The sequence below is a fragment of the Chinchilla lanigera genome, unplaced genomic scaffold (assembly GCF_000276665.1).
Source record: "Chinchilla lanigera isolate Chin_1 unplaced genomic scaffold, ChiLan1.0 scaffold00016, whole genome shotgun sequence".
NCBI lineage: Eukaryota > Metazoa > Chordata > Mammalia > Rodentia > Chinchillidae > Chinchilla > Chinchilla lanigera.
In genome coordinates, this window is record NW_004955417.1 from 29,797,178 (window position 1) to 29,822,863 (window position 25,686).

At 38.2% G+C, this 25,686-nt stretch overlaps 1 protein-coding gene across 7 annotated transcripts in view; it reads left to right on the forward strand.

Moving 5' to 3' along the window:
• The window catches only part of Oxr1 (oxidation resistance 1), a 269,080-nt gene that overhangs the window by 191,216 nt on the left and 52,178 nt on the right, over window positions 1–25,686 (forward strand). For 4 of the 7 annotated variants that reach the window (XM_005381956.2, XM_013512774.1, XM_005381961.2 and 1 more), the window contains 4 exons: window positions 8,753–8,835; window positions 13,405–13,512; window positions 14,445–14,558; window positions 25,324–25,476. In XM_005381956.2, coding sequence (XP_005382013.1) covers window positions 8,753–8,835; window positions 13,405–13,512; window positions 14,445–14,558; window positions 25,324–25,476 — 458 coding nt within the window. Of the gene's footprint in view, window positions 679–8,752; window positions 8,836–13,404; window positions 13,513–14,444; window positions 14,559–18,568; window positions 18,694–25,322; window positions 25,477–25,686 lie in introns of those variants that run through there. The other 3 variants (XM_005381959.2, XM_005381960.2, XM_005381962.2) reach the window with 3 other exon arrangements.

Sequence of the window (25,686 nt, forward strand, 5' to 3'; positions counted from 1 at the left end):
TGTAGACGGTGGCCCTGTGCGGGAGCCGGCTCCCACTCGGCCCCTGCAGTGCGATCCTTGGGGGCTGCTGCTCCTGCGCCGTCAGCCGGCGGAGGGCCGGCGCCCGGGCAGCGCTGAGGTTTCGGCCACCTCTCAGGTGTTCTCAGCTGCGCGGAGGACAGCGGCGAGTGACACGGGTGGGGGGAGGCCGAGTCGGGAGGGGACGACTAGGAGGGGCGCGGGCGGTGGGTGGCTCGCCCGGCGCTGTGTGCGGACTGCCAGCACTCCCAGCGGTGCACTGGGGCAGACCCTGCTCCCCTGGACCTGCCGGGAGCTCACCGCGTTCTTCGCAGTGCTGACAGTACCCCCAAGTTCTGTCTGCTCCCAGAGGCCTTGTGGCGTCACAGAACGGGACACGGTCGGGACGCTGCACCCTGGCTTTGCCTTCCGGAAGATCACTAGGACTGCTCGCCTGTCTCTAGGCCTGCTTTAGGCTGCCTACAAACCAGCTTGGGTTGCGTGGGGTCTCAGGTTCTGACTTTCTGAGCTTGCTCCCGTGCCGCAAAACTAGCCCAGCTGAAAAATAGCATTCAGTGGTGAGCATACCGTGTGTCCAGGATGTTATAATACACAGCTCTGAAACTGGTTGGAGAAGTAAGTGCCCTAGCAATTATTTGATCACCCTCTTCAGTAGTCAGAGTAAGTATGGCTTCCCTCTGTTTTTCTTTTTCTTTCTTTCTTTCTTTCTTTCTTTCTTTCTTTCTTTCTTTCTTTCTTTCTTTCTTCCTTTCTTCCTTTCTTCCTTTCTTTCCTTTCTTTCCTTTCTTTCCTTTCTTTCCTTTCTTTCCTTTCTTTCCTTTCTTTCCTTTCTTTCCTTTCTTTCCTTTCTTTCCTTTCTTTCTTTCTTTCATTTTTCAATTCCGGGGATTGAACTTTGGGCTTGCTACGTTCCCGACCCTTTTTATTTTATTTTATATTTTGAGAAAAGGGTTTGCTAAATTACCCAGGCTGACTTTAAACTGGATCCTCCTGCCTCAGCCTCCCGAGTAGCTGGGATTATGGACATGACCCCAACAAATTTTCCTCACTTTTGAGAAGTGATATATATGTAAAAAGTAAATGATTCTACTCAACTTTTTAGAACCCTGTTCTTGGCATTTGCCTCTAGGTGGGTTTGGCTGTGGGGGTTGCTCCTTGCATTTATGTCTTCAGAAGGAGTTTCTGTCAGGCTTTTTGAAACATTTTTTTCTGTCCTTTGTGCAGTACTCCTTTTGCATTCGTTTAGTTTTTTTTAAAATAAAGTTGCTGTCAAGTTTCCTGCTGTTACCCTTTCTTAAATCCCAAGTACTGTGGCGATGTCTCTAGGGGACACTTTCTGTCTCTTACCCGCTTTCGTGGGTCAGGATCTTGCCCCTGGTGGTTTCATGTTCAACAGTGATGCTGATCAGGCAGTTTTACTAGTGGCAGATGAAGGACAGGCCAGATAAAATTTGACCAGGTGCTTCCCATCTTATCCTTTCTACAAACACACCACCTCCTGGAGTGTTAGCATCGTGCTTCCTTGGCAGCTTCTGGTGGCTGCGCTGCTCTCCCCAGAGGGTGGGGTCCTTGGGTTCGCTGGCTCCGAGGATGTGGTGCCCTTAGGAAAGCCTCCATGAAGACTGGGAAGCACTGAGAGCTAGGCCTCCTGCTAACAGTTCCAAGTGGAACGTGGTGTAGTGTTTACTTCTGCTTACACCGTGATTGGGTTAAAACAGTGTTTTTGGACTTTTAAGTAGTACTTATTTTTTTGGTGGGACCATAACCCACATTGTATCACCTTTAAAAGTGTTCACTGTACTAGAGCATATGGTACTAAATAAATATAGATCTATAGATTTAACTACTTTCAACTCACTGTAATAGGAAGTTTTTATCAAACTCCTGTTAATTCTATTTTCTTAGTTGGTGATAGGATCCTTTAAAAGCAGAGTTCTGCCCTGTTTGTATTTTTGTTTCATTTACCTTAAGCAACTAAAGCAGGATTATTCAAAACTCATTATGTTTATTTTAAAATTTCAGTCTCACATTCAGTGCAGTCTTCTGCTCCGTTCCCTTCAGGGCTGAGTTTGGAGTGAGTCCTGGGCCGATCCCTGTCATTAACCCTGCCCTCCCTGTCCTTCCGCACAACTCCTCTAACCTTGGGTTGTGAGAAGTCCTGGAAGCAGGGGTCCGCTTGAGGTCCCGACCTAGTCCTCCTTCACCCCTTGGGAGGAAGGTGGTAGTGGCCCATAGCAGCAATGGAAGTGGTGAAGGAAACCGTTTCGCTCAGATGGCAGCTTCTATATCTAGGTGCTAACCCGGCGCTCAGCAGTTCTTTGTACTTTGAATGCAGACTTTTAATACCAAGCATAGACTTGGGAGAACGTAGGGTAGTCAAGCTTCCATAGACTTTTGATACAGATTGTTGAAGGGCTTTATTTTGTCTTTGTTTGGATTATAGATAAGGAATCAATAGTGAATGAAAGGTTGAAAATTTTTCCTTTAGTACCTCACTGTAGAGAAACAGTTAATCAGAGAAGTTATGACCAACATATCTTTTCTGTTTAGAAGAAGGTACTTTTAAAATATTTGAATTTTTCAAATCTATATTATTGTGTTTGAAAATACTGACTCCCAATTTCATATTTTTAAGTCATTAAACTTTTTATCAGCAGTTACTACTGAAATTACAATACTCTGTCATACTAAGAGACTTTTAGTACATTAAAGCTAGATTTCATACTATTTTCATGTTGGTGTCCAGGCTTGCTATCTTTTCTAGTTTGTCTTTCTGTTACCCAAATGTTCTTTTTAAAGGTCTGATACTGCCTTGATGATTCCTTGCTTAAAAGTTTTTCAGGACTTCTGAGCTTGATAATAGCAGGCTAGATAATTTGAACTACCCAGCTGAGAACAAAATGCTGGAGGGTATCAGAAAGCTAACTGGTAGCCAGGCATGGTGGTCAGTACCTGTAATCCCAGATCTTTGGAAGGCTGAGGCAGGCAAGACCACAAGTTTGAGCCCCATCTAGGCAATTTAGCCACTTAAGAGACCCCGTCTGAAAATAAAACTTAAAAAGAAAGAATAGAAAAGGTCTGAGGCTGTAGATCTGGATGGAGGCCCTGGGTTTAGTCTCTACTGCTGCAGAACAAACAAAGCTAACTGGTATGACTGGTATGATTAGAGGAGGGCCTAAGGGAAGTGAGAAATGTAAGGAGTGAGGCTTCCACTTGGAGTTTTTTTGTTTTGTTTTGTTTTTCCCTGAGAGAAGCAGATTCCAGAAACAGAAACTGAGAGATTAAATGTGCTCTTTACAAGTTATGGGTGTAGAGACAGAGCATAAGGCCCACCACGGTGAGAAGTAGTCCTGGAAAACTCTTACTTTGTACTTGAAAGTTCTGGGTAAGATAAACCAAAGCAAGGGCTGAAGGCATAGGTCAGAGGTAGAGTATATGCATAGCATGTTCAGGGTGCTGGCTTGATTTCCAGCAAAAGACACACACACACACACACACACACACACACGTGCTCATGGAAAACTGGGTAGCCGGGGTGCCCTCTTTTTTTTTTTTTTTTTTTTTTTTTTTTTCTCCGGTACCGGGAACCGAACTCATGACCTTGCACTTGCCAGGCAGGCGCTTTTGCCGCTGAGCTAAATCCCCAGCCCCCGGGGTGCCCTCTTCTAGAATGATAGTTCGGGTTCAAATCATAATTTCAGTATCTTCATTAAGAAGATCAGCACACAGTATAATTAGATACATGGCGAGACAAGATTTCAGAAACAACAGAATAGAATCAGACCCATAGGCACTGTAGATACTGTAGTTTGCAGATTTTAAATGGCTATGTTGAGCATTTTCAGCTAATTAGAATATTTTAGAGAGATACAAAGTATAAAAAAAGAAAAAGGAACTATTCTAGAACTGAAAAGTGTAATCCCTCCAATTAGAACCGTGCTGGTTAGATTTAACAGCAAATTAGACAGCACAGAAAGAATTAAGGCACTAAAAGTAAGTGGAAAGAAAATAGCCAAAATTAATGAAGTCTCAGAAGAGTGAATAGTAGAAGAGAGGGTTCAGTACACAGTGCAATGAGAAATTCTAATGTGGATATATTTGATTCCCTGGAGAAAAAGAGAGAAAAAAAAATGGGGCAGGTGCATGAAAGTGATAGCAGCTAAAAACTCAAGCAGAAGGTCTGTAGTAAGTAGATTCAGACATTCATCTGAGCCTCAAGTGGAAAACCTCATCTTAAAGTCAGTGAGAATAAATAATCTTGTTCCCTTGAATGATGTCCCTTGAAGAATGGCATTGATTTTCTACCAGGTGAAGTAGAAACTAAAAACTGAGAATTTATCATTACAGTGTTAAAATTTCTATTATCCTGAATTCTGTTGCCTGAAATTGCCCAGTACAATAAAAATGATAAATATGAGTACAAAACTAAATGAATGTTGATTGTCTAAATTTCTTATGATCGTATATACATATATGTAATTTAAATATACTACAAAATATTGCATATCAGTCTTGGCATTATCCTTTTGTCATCTGGAAGTGGTTAAAATGCTGCTTAATTTTAAGTGGTTCTAGATAAGGCAGTAATTCAGCCTGTCCTGCAGGATGACCACTAGAATTGTTAGTTTGTAACTTCTACCTTAATGGCAAGGAACTGAAAAACGAGTCAGTCACAATGCAGAGAAGACAAGAAAGGAGAAAAGACCAATGGAGACAATAGAAAAGTAGACAAATGTGACCTGCTTAGAGTCACACCAACAGCACACAGGTGGAGAAAAGGTGAGAGTGGAAAAGCAGATGCTAGTCCATGGAAAGGCAGTGTATTAACATCAGACCATGTGAACTTCTTTTTGAGATAAGCTCTTGCTATGTAGGCCAGGCTGGCCTTGAACTCACTGTGCAGCCCAGGCTGGCCTCAATCACATGGCATCCTCTGCCAAATGTTGGGATTATAGGGATGCCCTACCATGCCCAGGTAGTAGCAGACTTTTAAGGCAAACAGTATTCTGAGAAAAGATTCAATTCATCAAGAAGAAAACCTAATAACATGGTGTCAAAATAGAGAAAGCAGACCCACAGAGAACAAATAACCCCTAATTATAGTGGGAGGTTTTTGTCTTCATCACTAAATTAAACAATAAGCAGACAAAAGAAAGTTAGCTTCCTGGATAGGGAGGTACACATGGAAGTGTTTAGCAGTAGCCATGGTTTGACTTTACTCACCGGATGCCAATAACATGTCTCCAAAAAGTCAAAAAAAGTCTCCAGGCATTGCCAAATATCCCCTGGGGGAGAGGCAAAAGTTACCCCTGGTTGAGAGTCACTGGTATGCAGTTGTGACTACATCTACTACCCTCTGATCACATGAAGCTGATAGTGTAGTGAGTAGTTTCACAGAGTAGCTTTGAGCAGAGTCAGTGGGTGGAGTGTGAATGCCATCCCTGCTCTTTTCTTCCCTGTGTAATTGGCACTGCTCTTTTGTGCCTGCTTCCCTGGTTTTAAAATAAGGACATAATGATGCCTATTTCATGGAGTTAGTACATTTAGTGAAATAGGGATGTGAAGTACTTAGAACAATTCTTGGCGTGTACTAGATGCATAATATTAGTAAATAAACCACAAATAAGTCTGTACAGTATTTCTAAACTTGTCAGTTTTGTAAGGAAGAATAGGACTGTGCTCCGCACTCCCAGTCTCGATTCCTATTTGCTGACCTGTTTCTAAAGATAAGTTATTAGAGAAGAGACATGGCTAGCTAGCAGTGGTGGTTTCTTTCAAATCTCAGAGTTGTGATGATATGATTGTATTCTCAGAGTAAAGAAAAAAACAGTTTATTTCATTGTATTCTGGCAGTTTTAGATAATTGTTAATATTGGAAATTAGATTTTTAAACTACTTTATAATACATAAATTTATTGCCAAATACTTATTATGTTAAATTAAAGTGAATATGTCAGTTTGATTAGAATTTTAAAATTGATGGGGTTGCTATATTATTTTATTACCTTGAACTACATTCAGTGGTGAACTTTTAGAAATGATAAAGTAATTGCAAACTGTTAATGATTAAATGTTCAGTGAACTTCAGGGAGACTGTGAAACATGGTTTGAAAAACTATTGGTTCAGCGTACCTAATCCAAAAATCCAAACTCTAAAATGTTCCAGTAGCCAAAAGATTTTGAGCTTCGATACAAATATTTCTGTATCCAACAAAATCTAAAATCTGAACTGTTTTGGTTCTAAGCACTTTAGAAAAGGGGAAATCAACCTGTATTGGACAAAGTAAATGTACACTTACAGTAACTGCAAGAATCAGTGGAGCAGAGAAGTGCTATTGGTTGAAAGCAAGCTGTAATTCTTTTGTATGCTTCTGAAGTTTAAATTGTAAAATATAGAAAGTGCTTTTGGCTTTCTCTGCTATTTGTGAAGTAAGAGAGATAAATTACTACTTTAAATTTACTTTAAAATAGTTTAATGTTTTATTTTCTCATCAGGTAAGAATTTTAAATACAGTTGGGAGTGGTGGCACATGCCTCTTATGCTAGCACTCGAGAGGCAGAGGCAAGAGGATCTCCACGAATCTGAGGCCAACCTGGGCTACATAGAGTTAAAGGCCGCCTTGAACTTTGGGCTACGTAGTAGTTCAAGGCCAGCCTGAACTACAGAGTGAGACCCTGTCTCAAGAACCAAACACAACAACAAAAAATTTTTAAATATAAAATGGAGGGAATATTCAATTTTTAAATATTCAGTGGAGAGAAAAAATCAGGATATTCTGATAAGCAAAAATAACCTTCCTCATAAGAATTGTAGCATTTTTATTCTCACCAGAAATGTGCCAAACTGTGTATGTTCAACATTTGAATATTTACCATTCTGATCAGTGAGGAGTAATACCTGTATTTTAAATTTGTACTGCTTCGATTGAAGTTGAACATCTTTTAATGTGTTCAAGGGCCATTTTTACAACCTCTTGTGAATTTTTTGACCATATCTTTTGTCTTTTCACCTTTAAAAAAAAAAATCTTTTTTTTTTTCTTTTTTATGAATGCTTTAAATGTTTAGGATACAAAGATGTGACGTGTATGCACACACACTTTTACCTTGGAGTTGTAGTGTATGAACGCTAGTTCCCATAGTACTTCTCTGTACAGAGATTGAGGGCCGTTCATAAGCGTTATGGGAGTCCAAGTGCAGTTGAGGTAATTGCTTCAGAACACTCATTCATTCACATTAGATCCTTTTCCTGTGTCTGTCCCTCCTTAGACACAGAATGGAAATTGTAAAACTGGCAAGACAGTTCAGTAAAGATTGAAAACCTAGATAATGATTTTAAAAACTGTGCAGATGCTTTGGATTTGTGAAGATGCTGTATAATTAGTCACAGAGAGTGGGTGCTCAGGAGTTTTTAGGACAGTCTTTTAAGCATTGTAGAGTTAACTGACTTTTAACTGGGATTCAGGCTTATGAATACTTCATTAAAACTATTCATCCCACAGTTAAACTAATTAGGTACAAAGAAATAGCCTCTAACATGGTACAAATGTCAGTTCAGGGTGGAAGGAAAACAATGGAACATATGTTTTCTAGATTATTTGAGCGTTAGTAGAACTTATTTTTCTGTGATAGCTTTATTTTTTAATCATGGATAAGTATAGCATTTTCCTGTTTGTTAGCTTAATTTTTAATTTTTAAAACATTTTGGGCTAGGAATGTAGCTCAGCGGCACAGCACCTGCCTGGCAAGTACAAGGTCCTGAGTTCCATTCCCAGTACAAAAAAAAAATTCATTTTAATAATTTAAAAATATTTACATAGGAGTGTTGTTTTATCAATTCAGTGTATGTAGTTCATTATTACTTGAAATATAGATGAGGTTATCCAAATTAAAAATTTAAAACAAGTAACTTAATGTTGATAATGAAATATTCAAATGTCTTGATAAGCAAATGCAAAATAATGTGCACATAATCTGAAATTAAAAGGTTTTTGCTTTTTGTTTGTTTGGGGTAGTGAGCTACATCCTCATACCTTTTATTATTTTTAGCTTTGAGACAGGGTCTTGCTAAGCAGTGCCCAGGCTAACAACCTTGCTGTCTTCCTGCCTCAGCCTCCCAGAGTGCTCAGGATTATAGATGGGATAAATATGTTTATGTATACTGAGTACCTTAATTTACTTCATGGTGTGTAAATTGGGAAGATAATATAACACAAAGAATACTCTTATCTTTATGACTTATAGAAATAGAGTTTTCTCCTATGAGGACTAAGTACATTTTTCAGACTTTGGTTAATAATAGTAATATATTGGCCCTGCCTGGCAAGCACAAGGTCCTGAGTTTGATTCACGGTACCAAAATAATAATAATAATGATAATAATAATAATAATAATACAAAATCTTCAAATATGTATTTAAAAATGTCTTCAAAAATGGTTTATTATAGTCAGATTAAATATGTAGAATGAAATGGTATAATTTCGTTTTTAATAGCTTCTGTTGACAGTTAACTTCTAATTAATATGTGGTCGTATTGGTCAGTTTCTTACACAAACAGGAAGGAACTGCAGTTCCTTTTTTGACAGTGGGTTTTATTTTTCCCCAAAGCCAGAATCCTCAGGAATGAGCCACACTACGGATTAGATATCTGCCCAGCAGGTTCTCTTCAAAGGTCCTTGACATTACTGTGAAAGGAAAATGAAATTCATAGGCATTTGCCTCGTTTTTTTTTCAGACACTGGCCAAAAGAAGAACTTAGACAAGAAAGATGGGAGGCGAATGTCTTTCCAGAAGCCTAAAGGGACTATCGAGTACACTGTAAGTTCCTTCCTTTTGAAAAAGCAGCTTATATTTATAATTATCTTATTGACGGCTCTATCTATACTACAGATAAGGAAAGAATTGGTTTTTTTGTTTGTTTGTTTTTGTTTTTTGGGGGTGGTTTTTGGTACTAGGAATTGAACTCAGGACCTTGCACTTGCCAGGCAGAGCTGTGCCACTGAGATATCTCCCCGGGCCTGGAAAGAATTGTTAATTGCCTTTTTTAAAAAATCTGCACTCCCTTTGGGTAACTTTTATTGTTAATAATGCTTAAGTTTTGAATTTTTTGCATGTTAGGATTTTTTTTTTTCTTAATGAGAAATTTTATTCCAGCAAAGTTAATATCAGTGATACTTCCCTGTGAGTCAAAGTTCCTCTGCTAGAATGATTTTTATTAGGTTAGGCTTTTAGGAACATATTTGCTTTTTTAGAAACGTAACCTTCATTATGTTGGCTGCAGTGCTGATGCCAATGCTGATGACAGAGAATGCTGGAAAGATGAGTTGGCTCAGCTTCTTTAGCCCTGAGGAGGAAGCTTTTCCTGTGTCCAGGAATGACTTGCTGCCAAACTTCTCAGCTCGGGGTACTGGGGACCCAAAGTGAGAAGCTGTGTGTGGCGTGTGGCTCATTTGGGTTCATGTAAATAGTGTTGATTTAGGTAATGTTAACATGCTGTAAAACAGTTACTCCAACTGAGCCTAATTTTATTATTTTGTGTTTTTCTAACATAGCTGTATTAAGGAGAAAATACTATTTTGTATATGAATTTAGCTTTAATTTACCATTAAACCTTGTAGTATCAACTTTGATTATTTTCTATGAATCCTTAAAACTGAACAAATTTTCAAAATTTTAAGTTATACTCTTTTCATGTACTATATAATTGATTATTTGAGATTTTAAATATTTTGTAAAGGTCTGATATTTAAAGTAGAATTACATTTACTACCATCAAAAAATCTTATTGTAAACTTAATTGCTTATGTTTGTGTCTACAAAGTTGAAAAGTTGAGAAAATAAGTTCATGTGGTAAAGGATTAAATAATTTAATTTGATGTATTCCTTAGCACTTATTGAGGCACAAGATAATAGGCTTAGTGTATAATATACAATTATATTTGTACACATAATCATGATTGCAAAAGTATGTAAAGTTCTGAATTCAGGAATCTATCATTCTTTCATTGTACTTCAGTAAAACTTCTATTATCTGTAGCAAAATTAAAATTAAATTAAGAAACATTATTTTTAGGGGGTGAAGGGTTATAGAAAAATTTTTCCCAAATGTTATATATGAGCTTTGGAAAACAAGTATTGAGTAGAAAGTGTATAAAACATTTTCTGAGAGGTCTTTATTTGGACTTTTAGTTTTTTATTTTTTATTCTTTATTTCACATGCCAAATTATGAAAGAAACAAATTTCTAAAACTAGGTAAGATACCATTTTATACACTAGTCTTACTGTAGTCTCTAAAATAACATGATTTATGAAGAATTCATTTAATATCTTTAAATAATATGATCTTTTATTTGGGACGATATATATTTCCCTTAAAACTTCATATCACGATATGCTCTGCAAGTTTGTTTCTTCTAAAATATTTATGATTTAGCTCAAGTATATTTCCAGAACACCTGTATATAGTACAGCTAACCTTAAGGTATGAATATAGTATAAATATATACCCTCAAATTTATATATGTGTATATACTGCCTAATTGTACAGAGTGAAATCACCGTAAGTGGGAATCAAAAGTAGGTCTTACAACTGCTACATGATACTACTTCCTTCCTTATTAACTAATACTCCGGTCACTTTCCACTAAATTATCTTTCCTATTATCAAGCCCAGTAGATGGTCTTACTTCCTATTCATCCTTCATTCTTTCTCATTTTACTTTCTTCTTGAGGTTGTATTCCTTCAGTGAAGATTTGTAACTGGAAAATCAGAGTATGTCTCAAAAGTCTTCTTTGCGCTCTCCTTTCTGGCAGTCTCGCCGGCTATAGATGTGTAGCCTGACAGTGACTGTCAGCATTTTGAAGATAGCGATCTGTTGTCTTGCGTTCTTCTTTTGCCCTGTTTTTGTTCATTTCGAGGCAGTCTTTTTCCTCGGGTTGCTTTTCAAGTTTCCTCTTTGTCTTTGTAGTTGTGCAGTGCCACTGTGATAAGCCTAGGTTTAGACATTTTGTTTATATTGGTGGTCGTGTTTCTTAAACCTTCGTAATCAAATCATTTATACATGTTAGGAAAAAATACCAACATTCTTCAAGTGTGTCCTGTCCTCCTGTGTCTGTTCTCTTTTCAGAACCCTGCTTTGTCCTTGAAACTAACTGTGCTGCACTTTACTGTCCTTGTGCTTCACTGTCCTGTGCTCTTGCTGTCGTTTTGATTGTCTTCCGTCTGCGTTGCTGGCAGCTCTTCTCTTCTTGGTTTCACATGTGAGTGGTTCCTTGTTTCTTTTCACTTTTCTACTGATGTTGAGTCCATCACTCGACAGCATAAGAACTTCATCAGCTGTGTGGAATGCGGCCAAATGTTTTTCTGTTCGTACCTACGTAGTCTTACATTTCCTACCGTCACTTATATTTAACAGATTATAGAAAACCTCCTATTCCTACATCCTTCTGCAATGCTGGATTTTCTTATTTCCATTTCATCTGTTATTCATGCAGGCTGGAAGTTTTAGAGTCAGAACCGGTTGCTTTGTCACATTTACTGCCCTGACTTAACTGCCATGACTCACAATTCCATTCCATTTCTGGACGCTTGCTGTTGGACGTGGTTGGAAAGCGGTCCCTTCATCTCCTGCACATGCTATATCATGAACCTGATGGGCTCCAGCAGTGTCGTTTTGTTTTTTATGCATGTATTCTTTTGTGCCATTAGTCTTGCACCTGTTGCCTATACATCATCAGAAGGTGCCACTAAAGCTGGCTGATTCCTATGCTTTATAACAGTTGATTTTTTTTTTTTTTTTTGGTACTGGGAATTGAACTCAGAACCTTGTGCTTGCCAGGCTGGCACTTGTGCCATTGAGCTATATCCCGGGCATAACTGTCTCTATTCTTAAATTACCTGTATCATCCTTTTAAAAGGCACTGTGAGGATAAAATATGTGATTAATAATAGTGTACTGTGAAAACTTTCAGGTATTACTGCCAAATAACATGGTCTTTTTATGTTGTCTTAATAAAGTAGATGATATATGAGCATATTATGTAGATGAGGGAGTTTGCACAGATGGAGGGAAGCAAAACTAGATTATTACCTCAAGTGTTTGGGATAAATTTGGTTTTGCAGAACCATTAAGGAAAATATGTTCATTTATTTATTTTTACTCACCACCCACATGTCTACTTTTCTTGATTTCTGAGTCTTCTGCAATATAATTCTAAATACCCTTCAGCCCTGGCCTTTCAGAGATGTACCTCCAGCTACTCACTGTCCTTGAAATCTGTGCTTCATGAAGATGCTTCGGGTGGATGGTTGAGGAAGAGATGTTATTGCAAACATTGTGTATTTGTATGCCTCCTCACCTTGTATTATCATTACTGTGAAACTTTTTATTACCTTCTCTGTTCTTCTCAAATCGTTTCCGCTTGTTCAAAACTCACCTTAAATCTTTACTGTGAGGTCTTTCCTAGACATTTGGAGCACAGGGTACTTGACCATACTCAGGGCTTCTGCTGTCTCATGGTTCTGTTGTGGATCCCTCTTCATCTTTTATAGAACCGTCTCTGTCTGCTTTCCATCGGGGAGAGGGATGTTCATTCCTAGAGCACTAAAGCCACCTAAGTGATCTTCGCTCTCTTCTCTTCATAGCGATCATAAGACGTTGGTAAAGAGGGTGGGCCCCCGGGAAATACATTGATTGATCAAATGGCTTTTTCTTTTGGGTAACTGACAAAATCCCATTAGCTAAAATTACTATGAATATGATTGTGAGATTATATTAATGATTCAGGAACAGATTATATTTGTGATTCAGGGACAGAACTTAATTTTGATTCAAATATTTTTCTGACTTACATACATAAATGGCAGAATATATACATAAAGATAGTTAGAAATAGTATTTTGAATTTAATACAGGTATACTTTGTTTTTTTTTTTTGGTTTTTCTCCGGTACCGGGAACCGAACTCACGACCTTGCGCTTGCCAGGCAGGCGCTTTGCCGCTGAGCTAAATCCCCAGCCCCCTATATACAGGTATACTTTGCTAAAGTAAAATTAGTATATTTCTCGAAGTTGTTTATATTCTACAAACTATTTAAAAGCATACTATATTATTTTAATGCCTTTTAAAATAAAACTTATTTATGTTATATATTTTGAAATAGCTTGAATTAGAGACCCACATGTATTGTGATAAAACATGCTCTGCGTCATAGGCCGACATCATTTGTTAACAAAATACAATATTTCTTGACAGTTATCTCCAAACATAAAATATTATTTATTCATGAAATACAAGATTGCTTTCCAGATGTATTGGTCATTACATTTTATAATTTAGTTTTTCTGTTTTGACAAATAAAAATAATTCATTCTTTCTTTTAAATAGGTCGAATCAAGAGATTCTTTGAATAGCATAGCCCTGAAATTTGATACAACACCCAATGAACTTGTTCAGTTAAATAAGTTATTCTCCCGATCAGTCGTGACTGGACAGGTATTATCTTTGTTTAAATATGTTGATGTTTATAATCATTAAGTAGATAGTATCTACTGCATATAGTTAATAATGTGGAAGATTTGAGAAGAATAATTTTATGTGTGTTTTGAACATATTGGCCCTATAAATGAAAGTTAACTGTCTTTATGTCTGATTATAAATTGACTTTTCAAATAAGCTGTTGCTTTAGAGTTTTTAAAATTATTCAGAGCTGTGTCATGTACAGTATCATGTACAGGTATATGATTTCAACATTTCAACAGTTTAAAGGTAAGTTATCCTTCTATTTCAAACTTGTAATTTCTTTTCCAGAAACGTCCAGTTACGAGGTCACATCTACTTTCAGAAGTATGATATTGTGTTTTGAGGAGTTTTGTTTGTTTCTTTATTCTAAGTTTAACTTTGAAAATGTTGCATTTAAGCACAGTACTTTTTCCTGTGTATATACAGTGCATTGTGTTGCTCTACCATAGTTCGTTTAACAAGTTGCTGTAAGCTTCAGGGTGTTTCTATTTCTGCTAATTTTAACATTGCTATATTGAACACTGTGGTACTTCTCTGTTTATATTTATGTGCATGTCTTTCTTTGGGTAAATTCGTAGAAATAAAACGGCTGAATCAGAGAGATACGCACATTTTAAATTTTGTTAACTATTGCCAATTTGTCTCCAAAACAAGGGACTCTAGCATTTGAGAACTGTTGCTTCTCACCAATCTCTTGACAGTATGTCTTTATCAGATGTGTTTCAACTGATTTTTGAATATTCTTTGTTTTTACTGTTAAGCCTGTTATGGTAATAAATATTACAATATGAAAATTTTTATTTTTTCTGTTTATTACTGAAGAGCATTTTAATGGTGCTTGCTCACAGAAATCTGATTACTAACATCGTAGTTTAACTGAATCTTTCTGTGACATTTTCTTGGAGGTTTTGTATGTTCCCGACCCTGAATATGTCTCCAGTGCTGAGAGTTCTCCATCTCTGAGCCCCGTAAGCCCTCTGTCACCAGCGTCCTCCGAGGCTGAGTTTGATAAGACCACTGTGAGTACCGTGCCTTGAAGATAGCTGGGGAGGGAGCTCAGTATGTGCCGCATTGTTCGTGTTTTCTGTTCTGCTCTGACTACGGTTAGGACTAATCACAGCTTTTCATTTTGTTAAATTTGTCTCAGTTTTTACAATGAAACATTCTTTCAATAAACAAGACAGTTTAAATTGATACACCTTCTGTGGCAGTGGTCCAGAGATGCTAACTCTATACTGTAAACACTGTGTGTGAGTGACCTTACAGAGCATTTTTGTCTAGAAAACACGAGATTATCGTTTTAAGAAGTTCCTGTCCAATTTGAATTTTTTTTCTATTTCTGTAGCTCTGTTTCTGTGAATAGAAAATACTAGTACTTAGAACTCTTAAGTGAGTTCATTTTTGATAGCCTGACTTTTAAAGATAATAAGTTCTCATCTTAGTCATTCTTTCAAGAATTAACAGAACAGATTAATTTATCTAGCATTACTAAGGAATGAATTTTGAGGAACCAAACTTTATTAATCAGCTTGATTGTCCTCTCCGAAAGGAACTGTGCCTCTGCCTTTCCTGTGTACGTCAGTACTCCTCAGGACGTCCCACGTTGACAAAGAGCCCTTCTGTACTGGTGCCCCGTGCTCCTGCGCTCAGCGCCTGGGCTCCTTCAGGGCCCCTCGCGTGGCTTCCGTGGCTTGGGAGACACCTTTCTCTTCACTGCTTCTGTTTGGCCTCGTAATGTTTAAGATACCAAATGACAAACTGGTATCAAAATATAAGTTATTAATTAATTTACCCTCAATTACTCATTTCTGAGTTCTGGTATTCCACCCTTACTTTCTAAGTGCTAGGATTCCACTTCTTTTGTGGATTAATTAAATGTTATTATTGATAACTTTTTATCCTCACCTAGGGACTTTTTCCTGTGTGTTGTGTGTATATGAGAGAGACAGATGGAGGGCTGAGGTCTTCTCCTAAATGTTTTACCTGTTGCATTCCTTATCTGTATAAATATGGAAACATTGTACTTTAGAGAGTCACATCAAAGGAATGAGGGTAAAAATAATTCCCTTACCTGAAAAGAATCCCTTACCTGCAGTGCTTGGGACCAGAACGTTTCATCTTTTAGACTTTTTTAGATTTTGAAATGTGATCAGGTATATAGTGAGATACTCTGGTGATGGGCTGTCTTGGTTACTTTTCTCTCATTGCTGGGACAAAATACCTGACGCCCAAAATTAAGGAAGGAAAGGTTTATTTCGCTTACAGTTTGTGGAGGTTTCAGTCCATACTTGGCAGGTTACAAGGCAGAATGGCACATGGCAGAGGGCTACAGCTCAAGGCGGCAGAACACAGCAAAAGCAACAAACACTAAAGGGAGGAATGGCTGCAAGCAGCCTCTTCCTCTCCCTTACATATGCAAACTACCCACCCCAGGGCAGGTGTAGCTCTCACACCCACAAGCAGTCAAACCCTAAAAGCCTGCCCCGTGACCGCATAAGGCTTTGGGGGGACACAGACACAAACCATAACACAAGCCCCAACTCTACACATGAAGCTCACACACATTTCGTACGCACCTTGCACACAGAGCCTGAGGGTGATGTCACACAGGGTTTTAGTGTGCCTGAGGTTTGACTGCAACCAGTCACGTAAGGTCGGATTTAGAATTTGCCACTTGTAGCCTCATGGCAGGACTCAGAAAAGTTTGAGTTTTGGAGCATTTCAGATTTTAGATTTTCATCTTAGGGATGCTCAGTCTGTATATATTTGTTGTCATTTTTGATGAAGAATAGAAATCAGATTTTAATGCTAGTTATTGATGAGAAAAGACCAGGGACAAGGACTTTTTCAGTATAGCCATACCATTTTTCCAAGGCACTTAGAAAGATAGAAGAGTTGTGATCAAAAATAAGGCTTAAATTAAAAAATGTTTTACAGTAAAAGACACAGTGCCATGAGTCCCCCTCAGAGCACTCCCCTCCGTTCAAACACACTTACCCGTCATTCTTGCCACTTTCAGAAGCAGCTCTGAAAGTCTTTTCTGAGTTTTCTTAGTTGCACTGGTGTAGCTGCCTTGATGTCCTGAATCAGTTAAAAATATTTCTCTTTTATAGTCATTCTGACTTCGAAGAAGAGCCAGAAGTCACAGGGCACTGATGAGCAAGGCGGGACACACAGTGACGATTTTAGGGGTCTGCCTTTCTGTAGGACGGCACTTGGCCAGAACATTCAGTTGTATTTTTTCTCACACCTTGTTCATACACTCACAAAAGAGACTTGCAGAACTGCTTCAGAAAGTGGCAGGAATGATGGCATAAGTGTGTTTGAAGTGAGGGGTGGAGAAGTATTTTGAGGTGAGTTACTAGCATTGTGTCTTTAACTGTAATAAAGCTTTTTAAATTTAAACATACGTTGTATTTTTCAGTTCACCTTTTTATATTCTTAAGGGGGCAATTTCAAAAGAGAGCCGAGTAGCATTGGGTTAATTTAGCTTGTATCTCAAACCCTAAAGCAGAACTATGTCACAACGTAAACGCTAACGTCTTTGCAGACTAGAATCCATGGGTCCCCCCCGTCCCTCAGCTTTAAACCAGATCTGCCTGCCCCTTTGCTTTCTTGGCAGGCATGAAAGTAAGGGGGGTTATTTTGAGGTGGGTTAATAGCATTTTGACTTTAACTATAATAACGCAAAAAAAAGCTCCATTGAGGAAAACGGCCATTTCCTGTGAAACTGTTCTCTTTAGTTTTGCCATGGGTATAAAGCTGGAGAAAATACCAAAGCCTGGTCAAACCTCCTGTCAAAGGTGGCCCAAAAATGTGCTTTAGTGTGAAGACTCCTGTGAGTAAATTCCCCCGGGGACGGGTCAGGGAAAAAGATCAGAGGTAAAAGAGTTCAACTCCCTTTCCCCAGGATGATAGCCATCAGCTTTTGTCCAAGAGATTGTGTGCAGTAGTTAGAATGGAGTATTCTGAACAGTGATTTTATAATCTTTAGTTGTATTTTTAAAAATGATGTTCATTATGAGAATCCAAAATAGTCCTGTGTAATTATCTGTGTATTTCAAGGGTTAGTATTTTCTGTATTATAATGGTTAGATTTATCTCCTCTACTTCTTATCTTTAACGTGTATCCTGAGAAACAAGGATATTGTTTTATTAAGTATAGTTAATATTCATATTAAATAGTGTCTGTTAGTATTGTTACTATATCTTCTTCCCAGAAATTGTCATTTCATATTTCTGGTGCCCACTAATAAGGTTCCCTAATGTCCAGCTTGGGAGGGGCTTATCTGTGAGCCTAAAATATTTTCTCCTGGTTTTGTTAGAGTATATGGTTTGATTGTTTGTGAATGATTTGTTTTTGTGTAAAAATATAATCTTTGGAAATTCACAGAGCAAAGCAATTTTTTCCCTTTTTCTTCACTCATGGGTGAAGACGGGTAGGAGGTGCAACCCAGGCAAGAGTGAAAAAAGATGAAAATAGCTAAACTTAACTGTGTCAGATACGATTCTAAGCAGTTTTGAGAGTGTTACCATTTTGGCCTTGGATTTATGAAGTGGCCTGTGACCTGGGCATCTGTGTATGTCCCTCCATTGACCCTGCACTGCTGCCTTCCTTGGGCAGCAGAGGATAGCGCTGGACTCCCACGTTGTCACGCTTCTGTGGCCTCTTAGGAGTGCTAGCAGAAGGTCGGTGTGGAGGAAAAAGAGCGAGGTGGGAGCATGTGTGCCCCTTCCAAGGTCGCCACAGAGGCCGTGCTCCTCCCATCTCCTCTCTTGTCCCAGCACCCTTTCTTCAGTCTTCTCCCTATCACCCCTGTCTGTCTCCATGTAGGCCTGTTCCCCTCCTTACCTCTTTGGGAAGTGTTATCCTAACCAGGCCTCTGGGCTTTGCCCTGGCATTTTGTACTCTTAGCTTGATAAATGTTCAGCTTTCTTGAAATTACTCAGTCTGGTGCACTGACCAAGACACTGCTACTTCTGTTTTACAGAGGAGGAAACTGAAGATGAGAAGTTAACTAATTTACCTCTCAGGTCACTCAGGAAGGTCGTAGTGGAGCTAGGATTTTAGTTGGTGCAGTCTGTATTACTCCTGTATACTGGAATTGATAACTCAGAAGCTACAGTTGCTCAATAAATAATGGATCCAAAGAGATAAGTAATAATTAACCACTGTAAGTGGATATAGGGATAGCTGCCACTTTGCACTACTATCTTAAGATTCTTTAACTTTCACAACCTTTTACAAATATAGAACCTACTTTCGTTTTCTACTCATTTTCACCTTTATTCTATTCATTATGCTAATGCCACTTACAGTTAGAGCTAGTAATATAATGTACTTCAAAATTCACAGTAAAAATGTTTAAAACAAGTAATGTGGAAAAATAAAATAATTTTACATTTTTATACATGCTTCTATTAATGTACTCCGCTGAAGGAAGGGATGTGTAGATATTCATTTTCTTTAATGTAAAACACTGTTTTATAATCAATCTAATAGATGAGAGTAAAAGTAGAATTTCTATTAATAACAACTGGACTGGAATACACATCATAGTAAGGAAATACAGTGTTGAAAAATTATTAAAAGGTTCTAGAAAAGACCTACATGAAATTCTAATGGAGAAAAAAATATTTTCAAAAAGATGGTGGAGTTTAGGCATATTAAATACTTCTCTTTAAGCACAGACGGTGCTTATACTGCTATAGTTGTTATCTTCTACTTAAAAGTTATTGTGTACTTTGTCTAAGTGCTTTGAAACATTAGTCTACAGTAAGTTATCATCCCTATTTATAAAGTGAAGAAATCAAGACATAAAAAGAGAAGTGACTAGTTGACACGTCACGGCGAGGAGTGGTAGAACCCGGGTGTGTCCGTGGCAGTCTGGGTCCAGACAGCGCCGTGTTCTTCCCACCTCTGGTCCTGGCTAGGTGACGAGAAGCTGAGGACTGACAAGCAACAGCGGTGCCGTAAGCAAGACACCCCGTCTCCAGTCACACAGGTGTGGGTGGGACGGACAGAAGTTTTGCTTGACCAAAGCAAAAATGAAAGTTAGCTTATAACTCAGGAGTGTTGTTTAAAATGACGAAACCTTGAACAAAAGCAGTTTGTAATATTGCTGGACTTTTAAGTAGTGCTGTTCTGCTGTTTACATAACCTGAAAGTTACTAGTTGGTGGCATTCTTTTTTTTGGCCTTTCTGTAGCCAAGGATCACAGACCAGTTGTGTTGCAACAGAAACTCATCTCAGAGCGCCAGAGGCTGGAAGGCCGGTTTCAGGCCGCATGCACGGCACTTGCTCCTCCAGGTCTTCGGGGCGGCAGCCACCCTTGCCCAGCCTCACCAGCGACCCTCGGCGCTCCTTGGCGTGCAGCGCATCGCGCCAGCTCCCACCCTGTGCCTCACAGGGCTGTCTTCCCCTGGCCGTGTCTTCACACAGTGCTCCTCCCCTGTTACGGAGAATCGAGGGCTCACCCCACTGCCCTGCCGTCTCCCCTAACTGACTGACCAGCCAAAGCCTCTCTCCAGAGAGAGCCCCGCCCTGGGCGGCTGGGAGTTGGGACTTCAGGGTGTCATTTGGGAGACATAGTCAGCCCATAACATGGACGCTAGTTACATTTCAAATAATCACAGAGCTGGTAGTACAGAATCAAATTTGTAGTATAGAATTTGATCCGTTATTTTTAAGAAAAAAAAAAAAAAATTGTGAAGTTTTTTTTTGGTACTGGGAATTGAACTCATGACCTGAGGCTTGCCAGGCAAGCACTTACGCCGCTGAGCTTTATCCCTGGCCCAGAAAATTTTTAACTACACTTAAGTGTAATTTTCAGAAAGTTTTTAGTAAATATTCTTCACTTATAGATGAGAAGTTACGTGGAAGAGTGTGACTCGTTTCTCAGAGAGGTTGGGGAGCTTGTGAATATTTGTGATTGTGTAAAACAAACCCCTTTTTAAATCTTACCTTGAAGTTGTATTACCTGTGCACCTGAGAACAGACATCAATTACAAGTAATACCAGATGTGGAAGAAATTATAAAAACTGGGTAAAAATGTCAGAGTGGTTTGAAAAGCTTAAATATTGTGTATACTTTAGGAATCACTCCCATAGGCCATCCTTAAGTCACAAACCTCTTCCCTTTCTTATTCTTTGTCTCTGTATTTTTCAACTTAAAACCACTAGTACCCACTCCATAAAAAATTTATATATATGACATATATTTTATGTTTCGTATAAAATGTAAATGAGTTTTAACTTTAAGGATTTTAAACATATCTTAATATGTGAGTATGTACAATTTAACTCACTATTCTACTTATGTGGGCTTATATGTTATAATAGTTATATAAGTGTAAATTCCATACAGAAGATAACAAATTATGTCAAATATAGTACATTCTATACAGTTTAGTTTTTTTTTAAAACAGATTTTAAATTTAACAATTTACTAGGGAATTACGAGTTTTAATATGTACTGTTTAATAGACTATAAGCATATCCCTTTGTTATGGTTTGTGTCTGGATGTCCCCTCAAAGCCTCATGCAGTCATGGGGCAGGCTTTTAGAATTTATGATTGATCCATGATCTAGTGCCGGGATTATGGGGTGTGAGTGTTACATCCGCCCTAGGGCGGTAATTTGCATATGTCAGGGAGAGAAAGAGGCTGTTTTCTACTATTCCTCCCCTTTGCTCTTACTGCTTTTGCTGTGTTCTGTCACCATGAACGCTTGCTCTCTGCCATGTGCCACTCTGCCCTGGAGCCGGCCAAGTATGGACTGAAACCTCCACAAACTGTGAGCTAAATAAACCTTTCCTTCCTTCATTTTGGGCGTTGGGTATTTTGTCCCAGCAACGAAAGAAAAGTAACCAAGACACCCTTATAATTCTCAGAAGAAAATTTTATGGTTCATATTTGATAAAATTGAACTATATAGAGAGATTTTACATTTATTAAGATTTTAGGAAACCAATTTTTTAATATAGAAAGATTTCTTATATTTGTAACAGCAGATTAAGTTGTAAGATGACAATTATCTTTCAGTTTCTGAATGAGATTTTATGATCAGAATTAAATATTGATCCTGTTCTGCTTTCAACCTAGTTTCTAGGATGCTCAGAGCCAGACCCAGGGTCCCAAGTATAACACTAATGGGATTCCTTCCTGTCCTGTAACCCCCCCACTGGGGAGGCCGAGGCAGGTGAATCGCCACAAGTTTGAGGGCAGGCTGGGTTACATAGTGAGTTCAAGGTCATCCTGAACTACATAGCAAGACCCTGTCTCAACCACCCCTAAATTGTTTAAAATTATGAGATAAGTGGTATTCATTATTTATTGGATTGAAGAAATAGTATACATTGCTTTACAAATAAACATTTTCTTTTAGATTGTATTGCACATACATGGTATATGAAATAACTGCAGATGTTGGTATTTCTGTACCTGTGTGGCTTTTATAGCCTATGTTTTAACTACGTGTTACATGCAAACATTTCTGTAAATTTCAACCACGAGGGGGTAAAACACAGTAAAACCTCAGCAAGAAGTGACGTGAAGTGTTTGAAGTTATAGTGTGTTGTAGTGATTGATAGTAATACTGCATAACGTACAGTCAAATTGCACAAAAAGGATGATTCCACTTCAACATTTTAAAACCACTGTCTGAGCAATCCTTAGTTTTTTCGCATTGAAGTATGCAGGGAAGTACTGAGGCTGGATAGGTATTTACACTTTTTATTTTTAAAAATCTTTCCTTTTCTGGTGGCTAAAACAATGATGCTGAGAAATATTAGAATGTCCTCAGATGAGTTTCAAAACCACTGCATTCAGAGTGTGAATTGCTAAATATCAATTAAAATCAGCTACCTACAGATACTGATATTTTGAATAAAGAACTTTTATGTAAGTTACAAAAAAGTCTGATAATTCATTGCAAAAATTTGATCTCTTTTTGAAAGAAATCATATCTTTTGTGCTGTATTTTGTGTATTTGCTAATAAGCTAACTTTAGGGTTACCTTGAAAAATCAAGATGGAGAGGACCTTAGAGACCATGCTATTCAGTGAGCTATCTTCCTTTAAGGAAAGCACTGACAATGTACTTGTATCCTTACATATAGATTATGTATGTATGTATATGCATACATGTGTAATAGCACAGGTGCATAGTAGATAACAGGGCTGTGGGTTGGATTTGGGAGTACAGTGATTGAGCAGGAAAATGTGTTGATAGCTCTTTGCCCACTCGCAGGACCTTTGCAATACCTCTGCATGGGGAGTTGTGGTTTTTCTTGGCACATTTACCCCTCATTTGGTAGATCTGTGAGGGGCGATTTAGGGTATTGCAGATAAACTCAGGAGTCCTTTTGTAGCTCAGTTTCCTCTTACTCATTTGGCAAGTTACAGAATTTGACTAAGCATAAGTTTCCTTAAAAACTAGGTCATTATATATACTTCATCTGAGTGCATTAAAAATTAAATGGTCCCTGTAACAGACTTACATATAGCAGGTTTTCAGTAACCATCCATTGAGGCTATCAGTATCACCTGTTTGGTCAGCTGTGCTGAATTACTTTATATACATGGTAAAGGGTGTTAGGTATGTTAAGTATCAAAGACAACAGAATGAGCTTAAAGTGACTCACTTGCATCAGAATATGAAAAAATGAAGAATTTTTAACAGATAAAATTGGGCATTGGTATGTGACCATTAAAATTGAGGTTATTAAAAATGTTGAATGGTTGTATACTAAACGTAGCTGATTTGCAGTATATCGAGGGATGTCCTTCCCTCAACCAGCATCTATGAGTGTCTGTCCCATGCTAGGGGTTGTGAAGGGATGCATGGAAGGAGATCTAAAGAGGGTTTGAAGGTGGTAGAGTCATTGATTAGGAAAGAAAAAGTCATGTGAAAGTTTGGTATCTGTCTTCACTTACCTCAGAGTCTATGGGATCGAAGGAAAAGCAATCTTACTTAGTTTTACTTATTTTTCACTAGTCCATATTTGCCTACATAGTGCTTACACTCCCCACGGGGAGTTGGTGCGTGTATGTAACACCTCTCATACCTTTGTTCTGCCCCTCTCCTTCCTCCTGCTCCTTCCATTTCTTGATCCCTTTCCCCTTTGAGAAAGATTTCTCTACCCCTATTTTCTCTCATTCATTTTGCTGTTTATACTTTGGGCCTCTTGTATAAGAGAAACCATGTGATATTTAAGCTTAATTGTCTGATTTGTTTCACTTGACGTTATGGTCTCAAGGTGCATCCATTTTCCTGCAAATGACTCCAGTTTATGTTTATGGCAGAGCAGTGCTCCACTGTGTGTAAATACCACATTTTCTTTATCCTTTCATCTGTTGATGGATATAGGTTACTTCCAAGGTTTAGCGATGATGAGTTGTGCTGCTGTAAACTTAAGTGTGCAAGTCATGTATCACTGTAATATGATGTCTTTAACTCTTTCGGGAAGATACCTAGAAGGGGAATAGCTGGGTTAAGTAGAATTCCTAGTATTATGTTTTCGAGGCCTCTCCATACTGATTTCCATAGTGGTGACTAGTTTACATTACCACCAACAATCTAGAAGGTCAGTGTTATTTATTATTTCCAAAAGCTAAAAAATTAGAGCTACTAAGTAGAAGTTATAAAGCCCAGAACCTTACTACTGTGAAAACTCTGTATAGAGCAGTGTGCGTTTGTTCATAAGGTACAGAATGCTCTGTGGAGATACTTACAACAGGTCTAAAGGCATCTGTTTGCCTTCCTTCAAGGTACAGAATATAGAACTTTCACGGAGAACATTCCTGTGTAATATGTAAAGGGTCTGTGAGCTTGCATATATAAATTTTAAGTGCCATCTAACATTTTTTAAAGTAAAGAAATATAACAGCAAATAAATCAATACCAGGAATACCTGTGACTTTGACCTCAGTAAATCTCATTAATGTTTTCAGATCACTTTAGAGTTATAGATACCATAGTTGTCAGTCACCAGTAGATCTTGTTATTTAAGTATTAATAGAGAAGAATACATATCATTGTATTTCCAATTTGCTTTTTAAAATGCCTTGATAGTTGTGGTTCAATATATGTAATTGTTTGGCTTTATAAGTCTATATTTTATTTTAACCATTCAACCACATTGAGAAGAAGGCCATAGATTGCACTGTGAGAATGGCTCATGGTACTGGGAAAGCTAAGCTACCCTTTGTAAAATAGTGTCGATAAATTCTTCGTAGTTTCAAGTTTCAGACTTCCAGTGAATGTGTTTTGCTGAATACCTAGTTACCATAGACAAGGTCTTCATCTTTTCTTTCCTCCACACACTTCATGGATGTTATATTTTCTTACCAGAATTAGTGGTTTAATTCATGAGTACCTGAGCATCTGGGTGTTGGAGCATGAGTGTAAGGATACAGGTGATGTTCATTTTAATGCTTTCCAGATGATTCTAGATGTGATTACATGTGTGTATGTCTATGTGATCTGTCAACTCAGAGCAGGGGAAGGGTGCTGGAGAGGAAGGGTAGGCAAGAAGACAGACCTCGACCCACCCTCCACAGCCCATCCACACACACCTTTTGTGGATCCCAAAGCTGATCAGGTTGATGTTCTACCTTAGCAGCCAGGTGGAGAATGGAAACATTTTTATGTAAGACTGTTTTGGGATGACCTCCAAAATGTGGATAGGAAGATGAGAATTTATTGGGAAAAATGGTTCATTTGGCTTTAATAATCTGTTTTACATAGTTTTTCTTTAAAGTGCCCTTTTCTTTTTCTTTTAAGAATCCTGATGCAGCCCATCCAAAAGAAGCAACTCCCGTGTCTGCTCTTACTGGTATTCGACCAGCACGAGTTGTATCTTCCACATCTGAAGAAGAAGAAGCATTTACTGAGAAATTTCTTAAGATTAATTGCAAATACATTACCAGTAGCAAGGTAATGAGTGACACTTACGAGAAAACTTCTAATCATATCTTATTTACTAGTAATAATCAGACATTTTGACATTTATGTTTTAAATCATCGGTGTCTGAATATTTAAAGAAGGTATTGGTGATAACTGTTAGTTTGAGTTAGTATGGACCTTGTTCATAGCTGAAGAGTCTGGTGGCCTGTTGCAGTTATTAAAGGCAATGCGATGTCAGC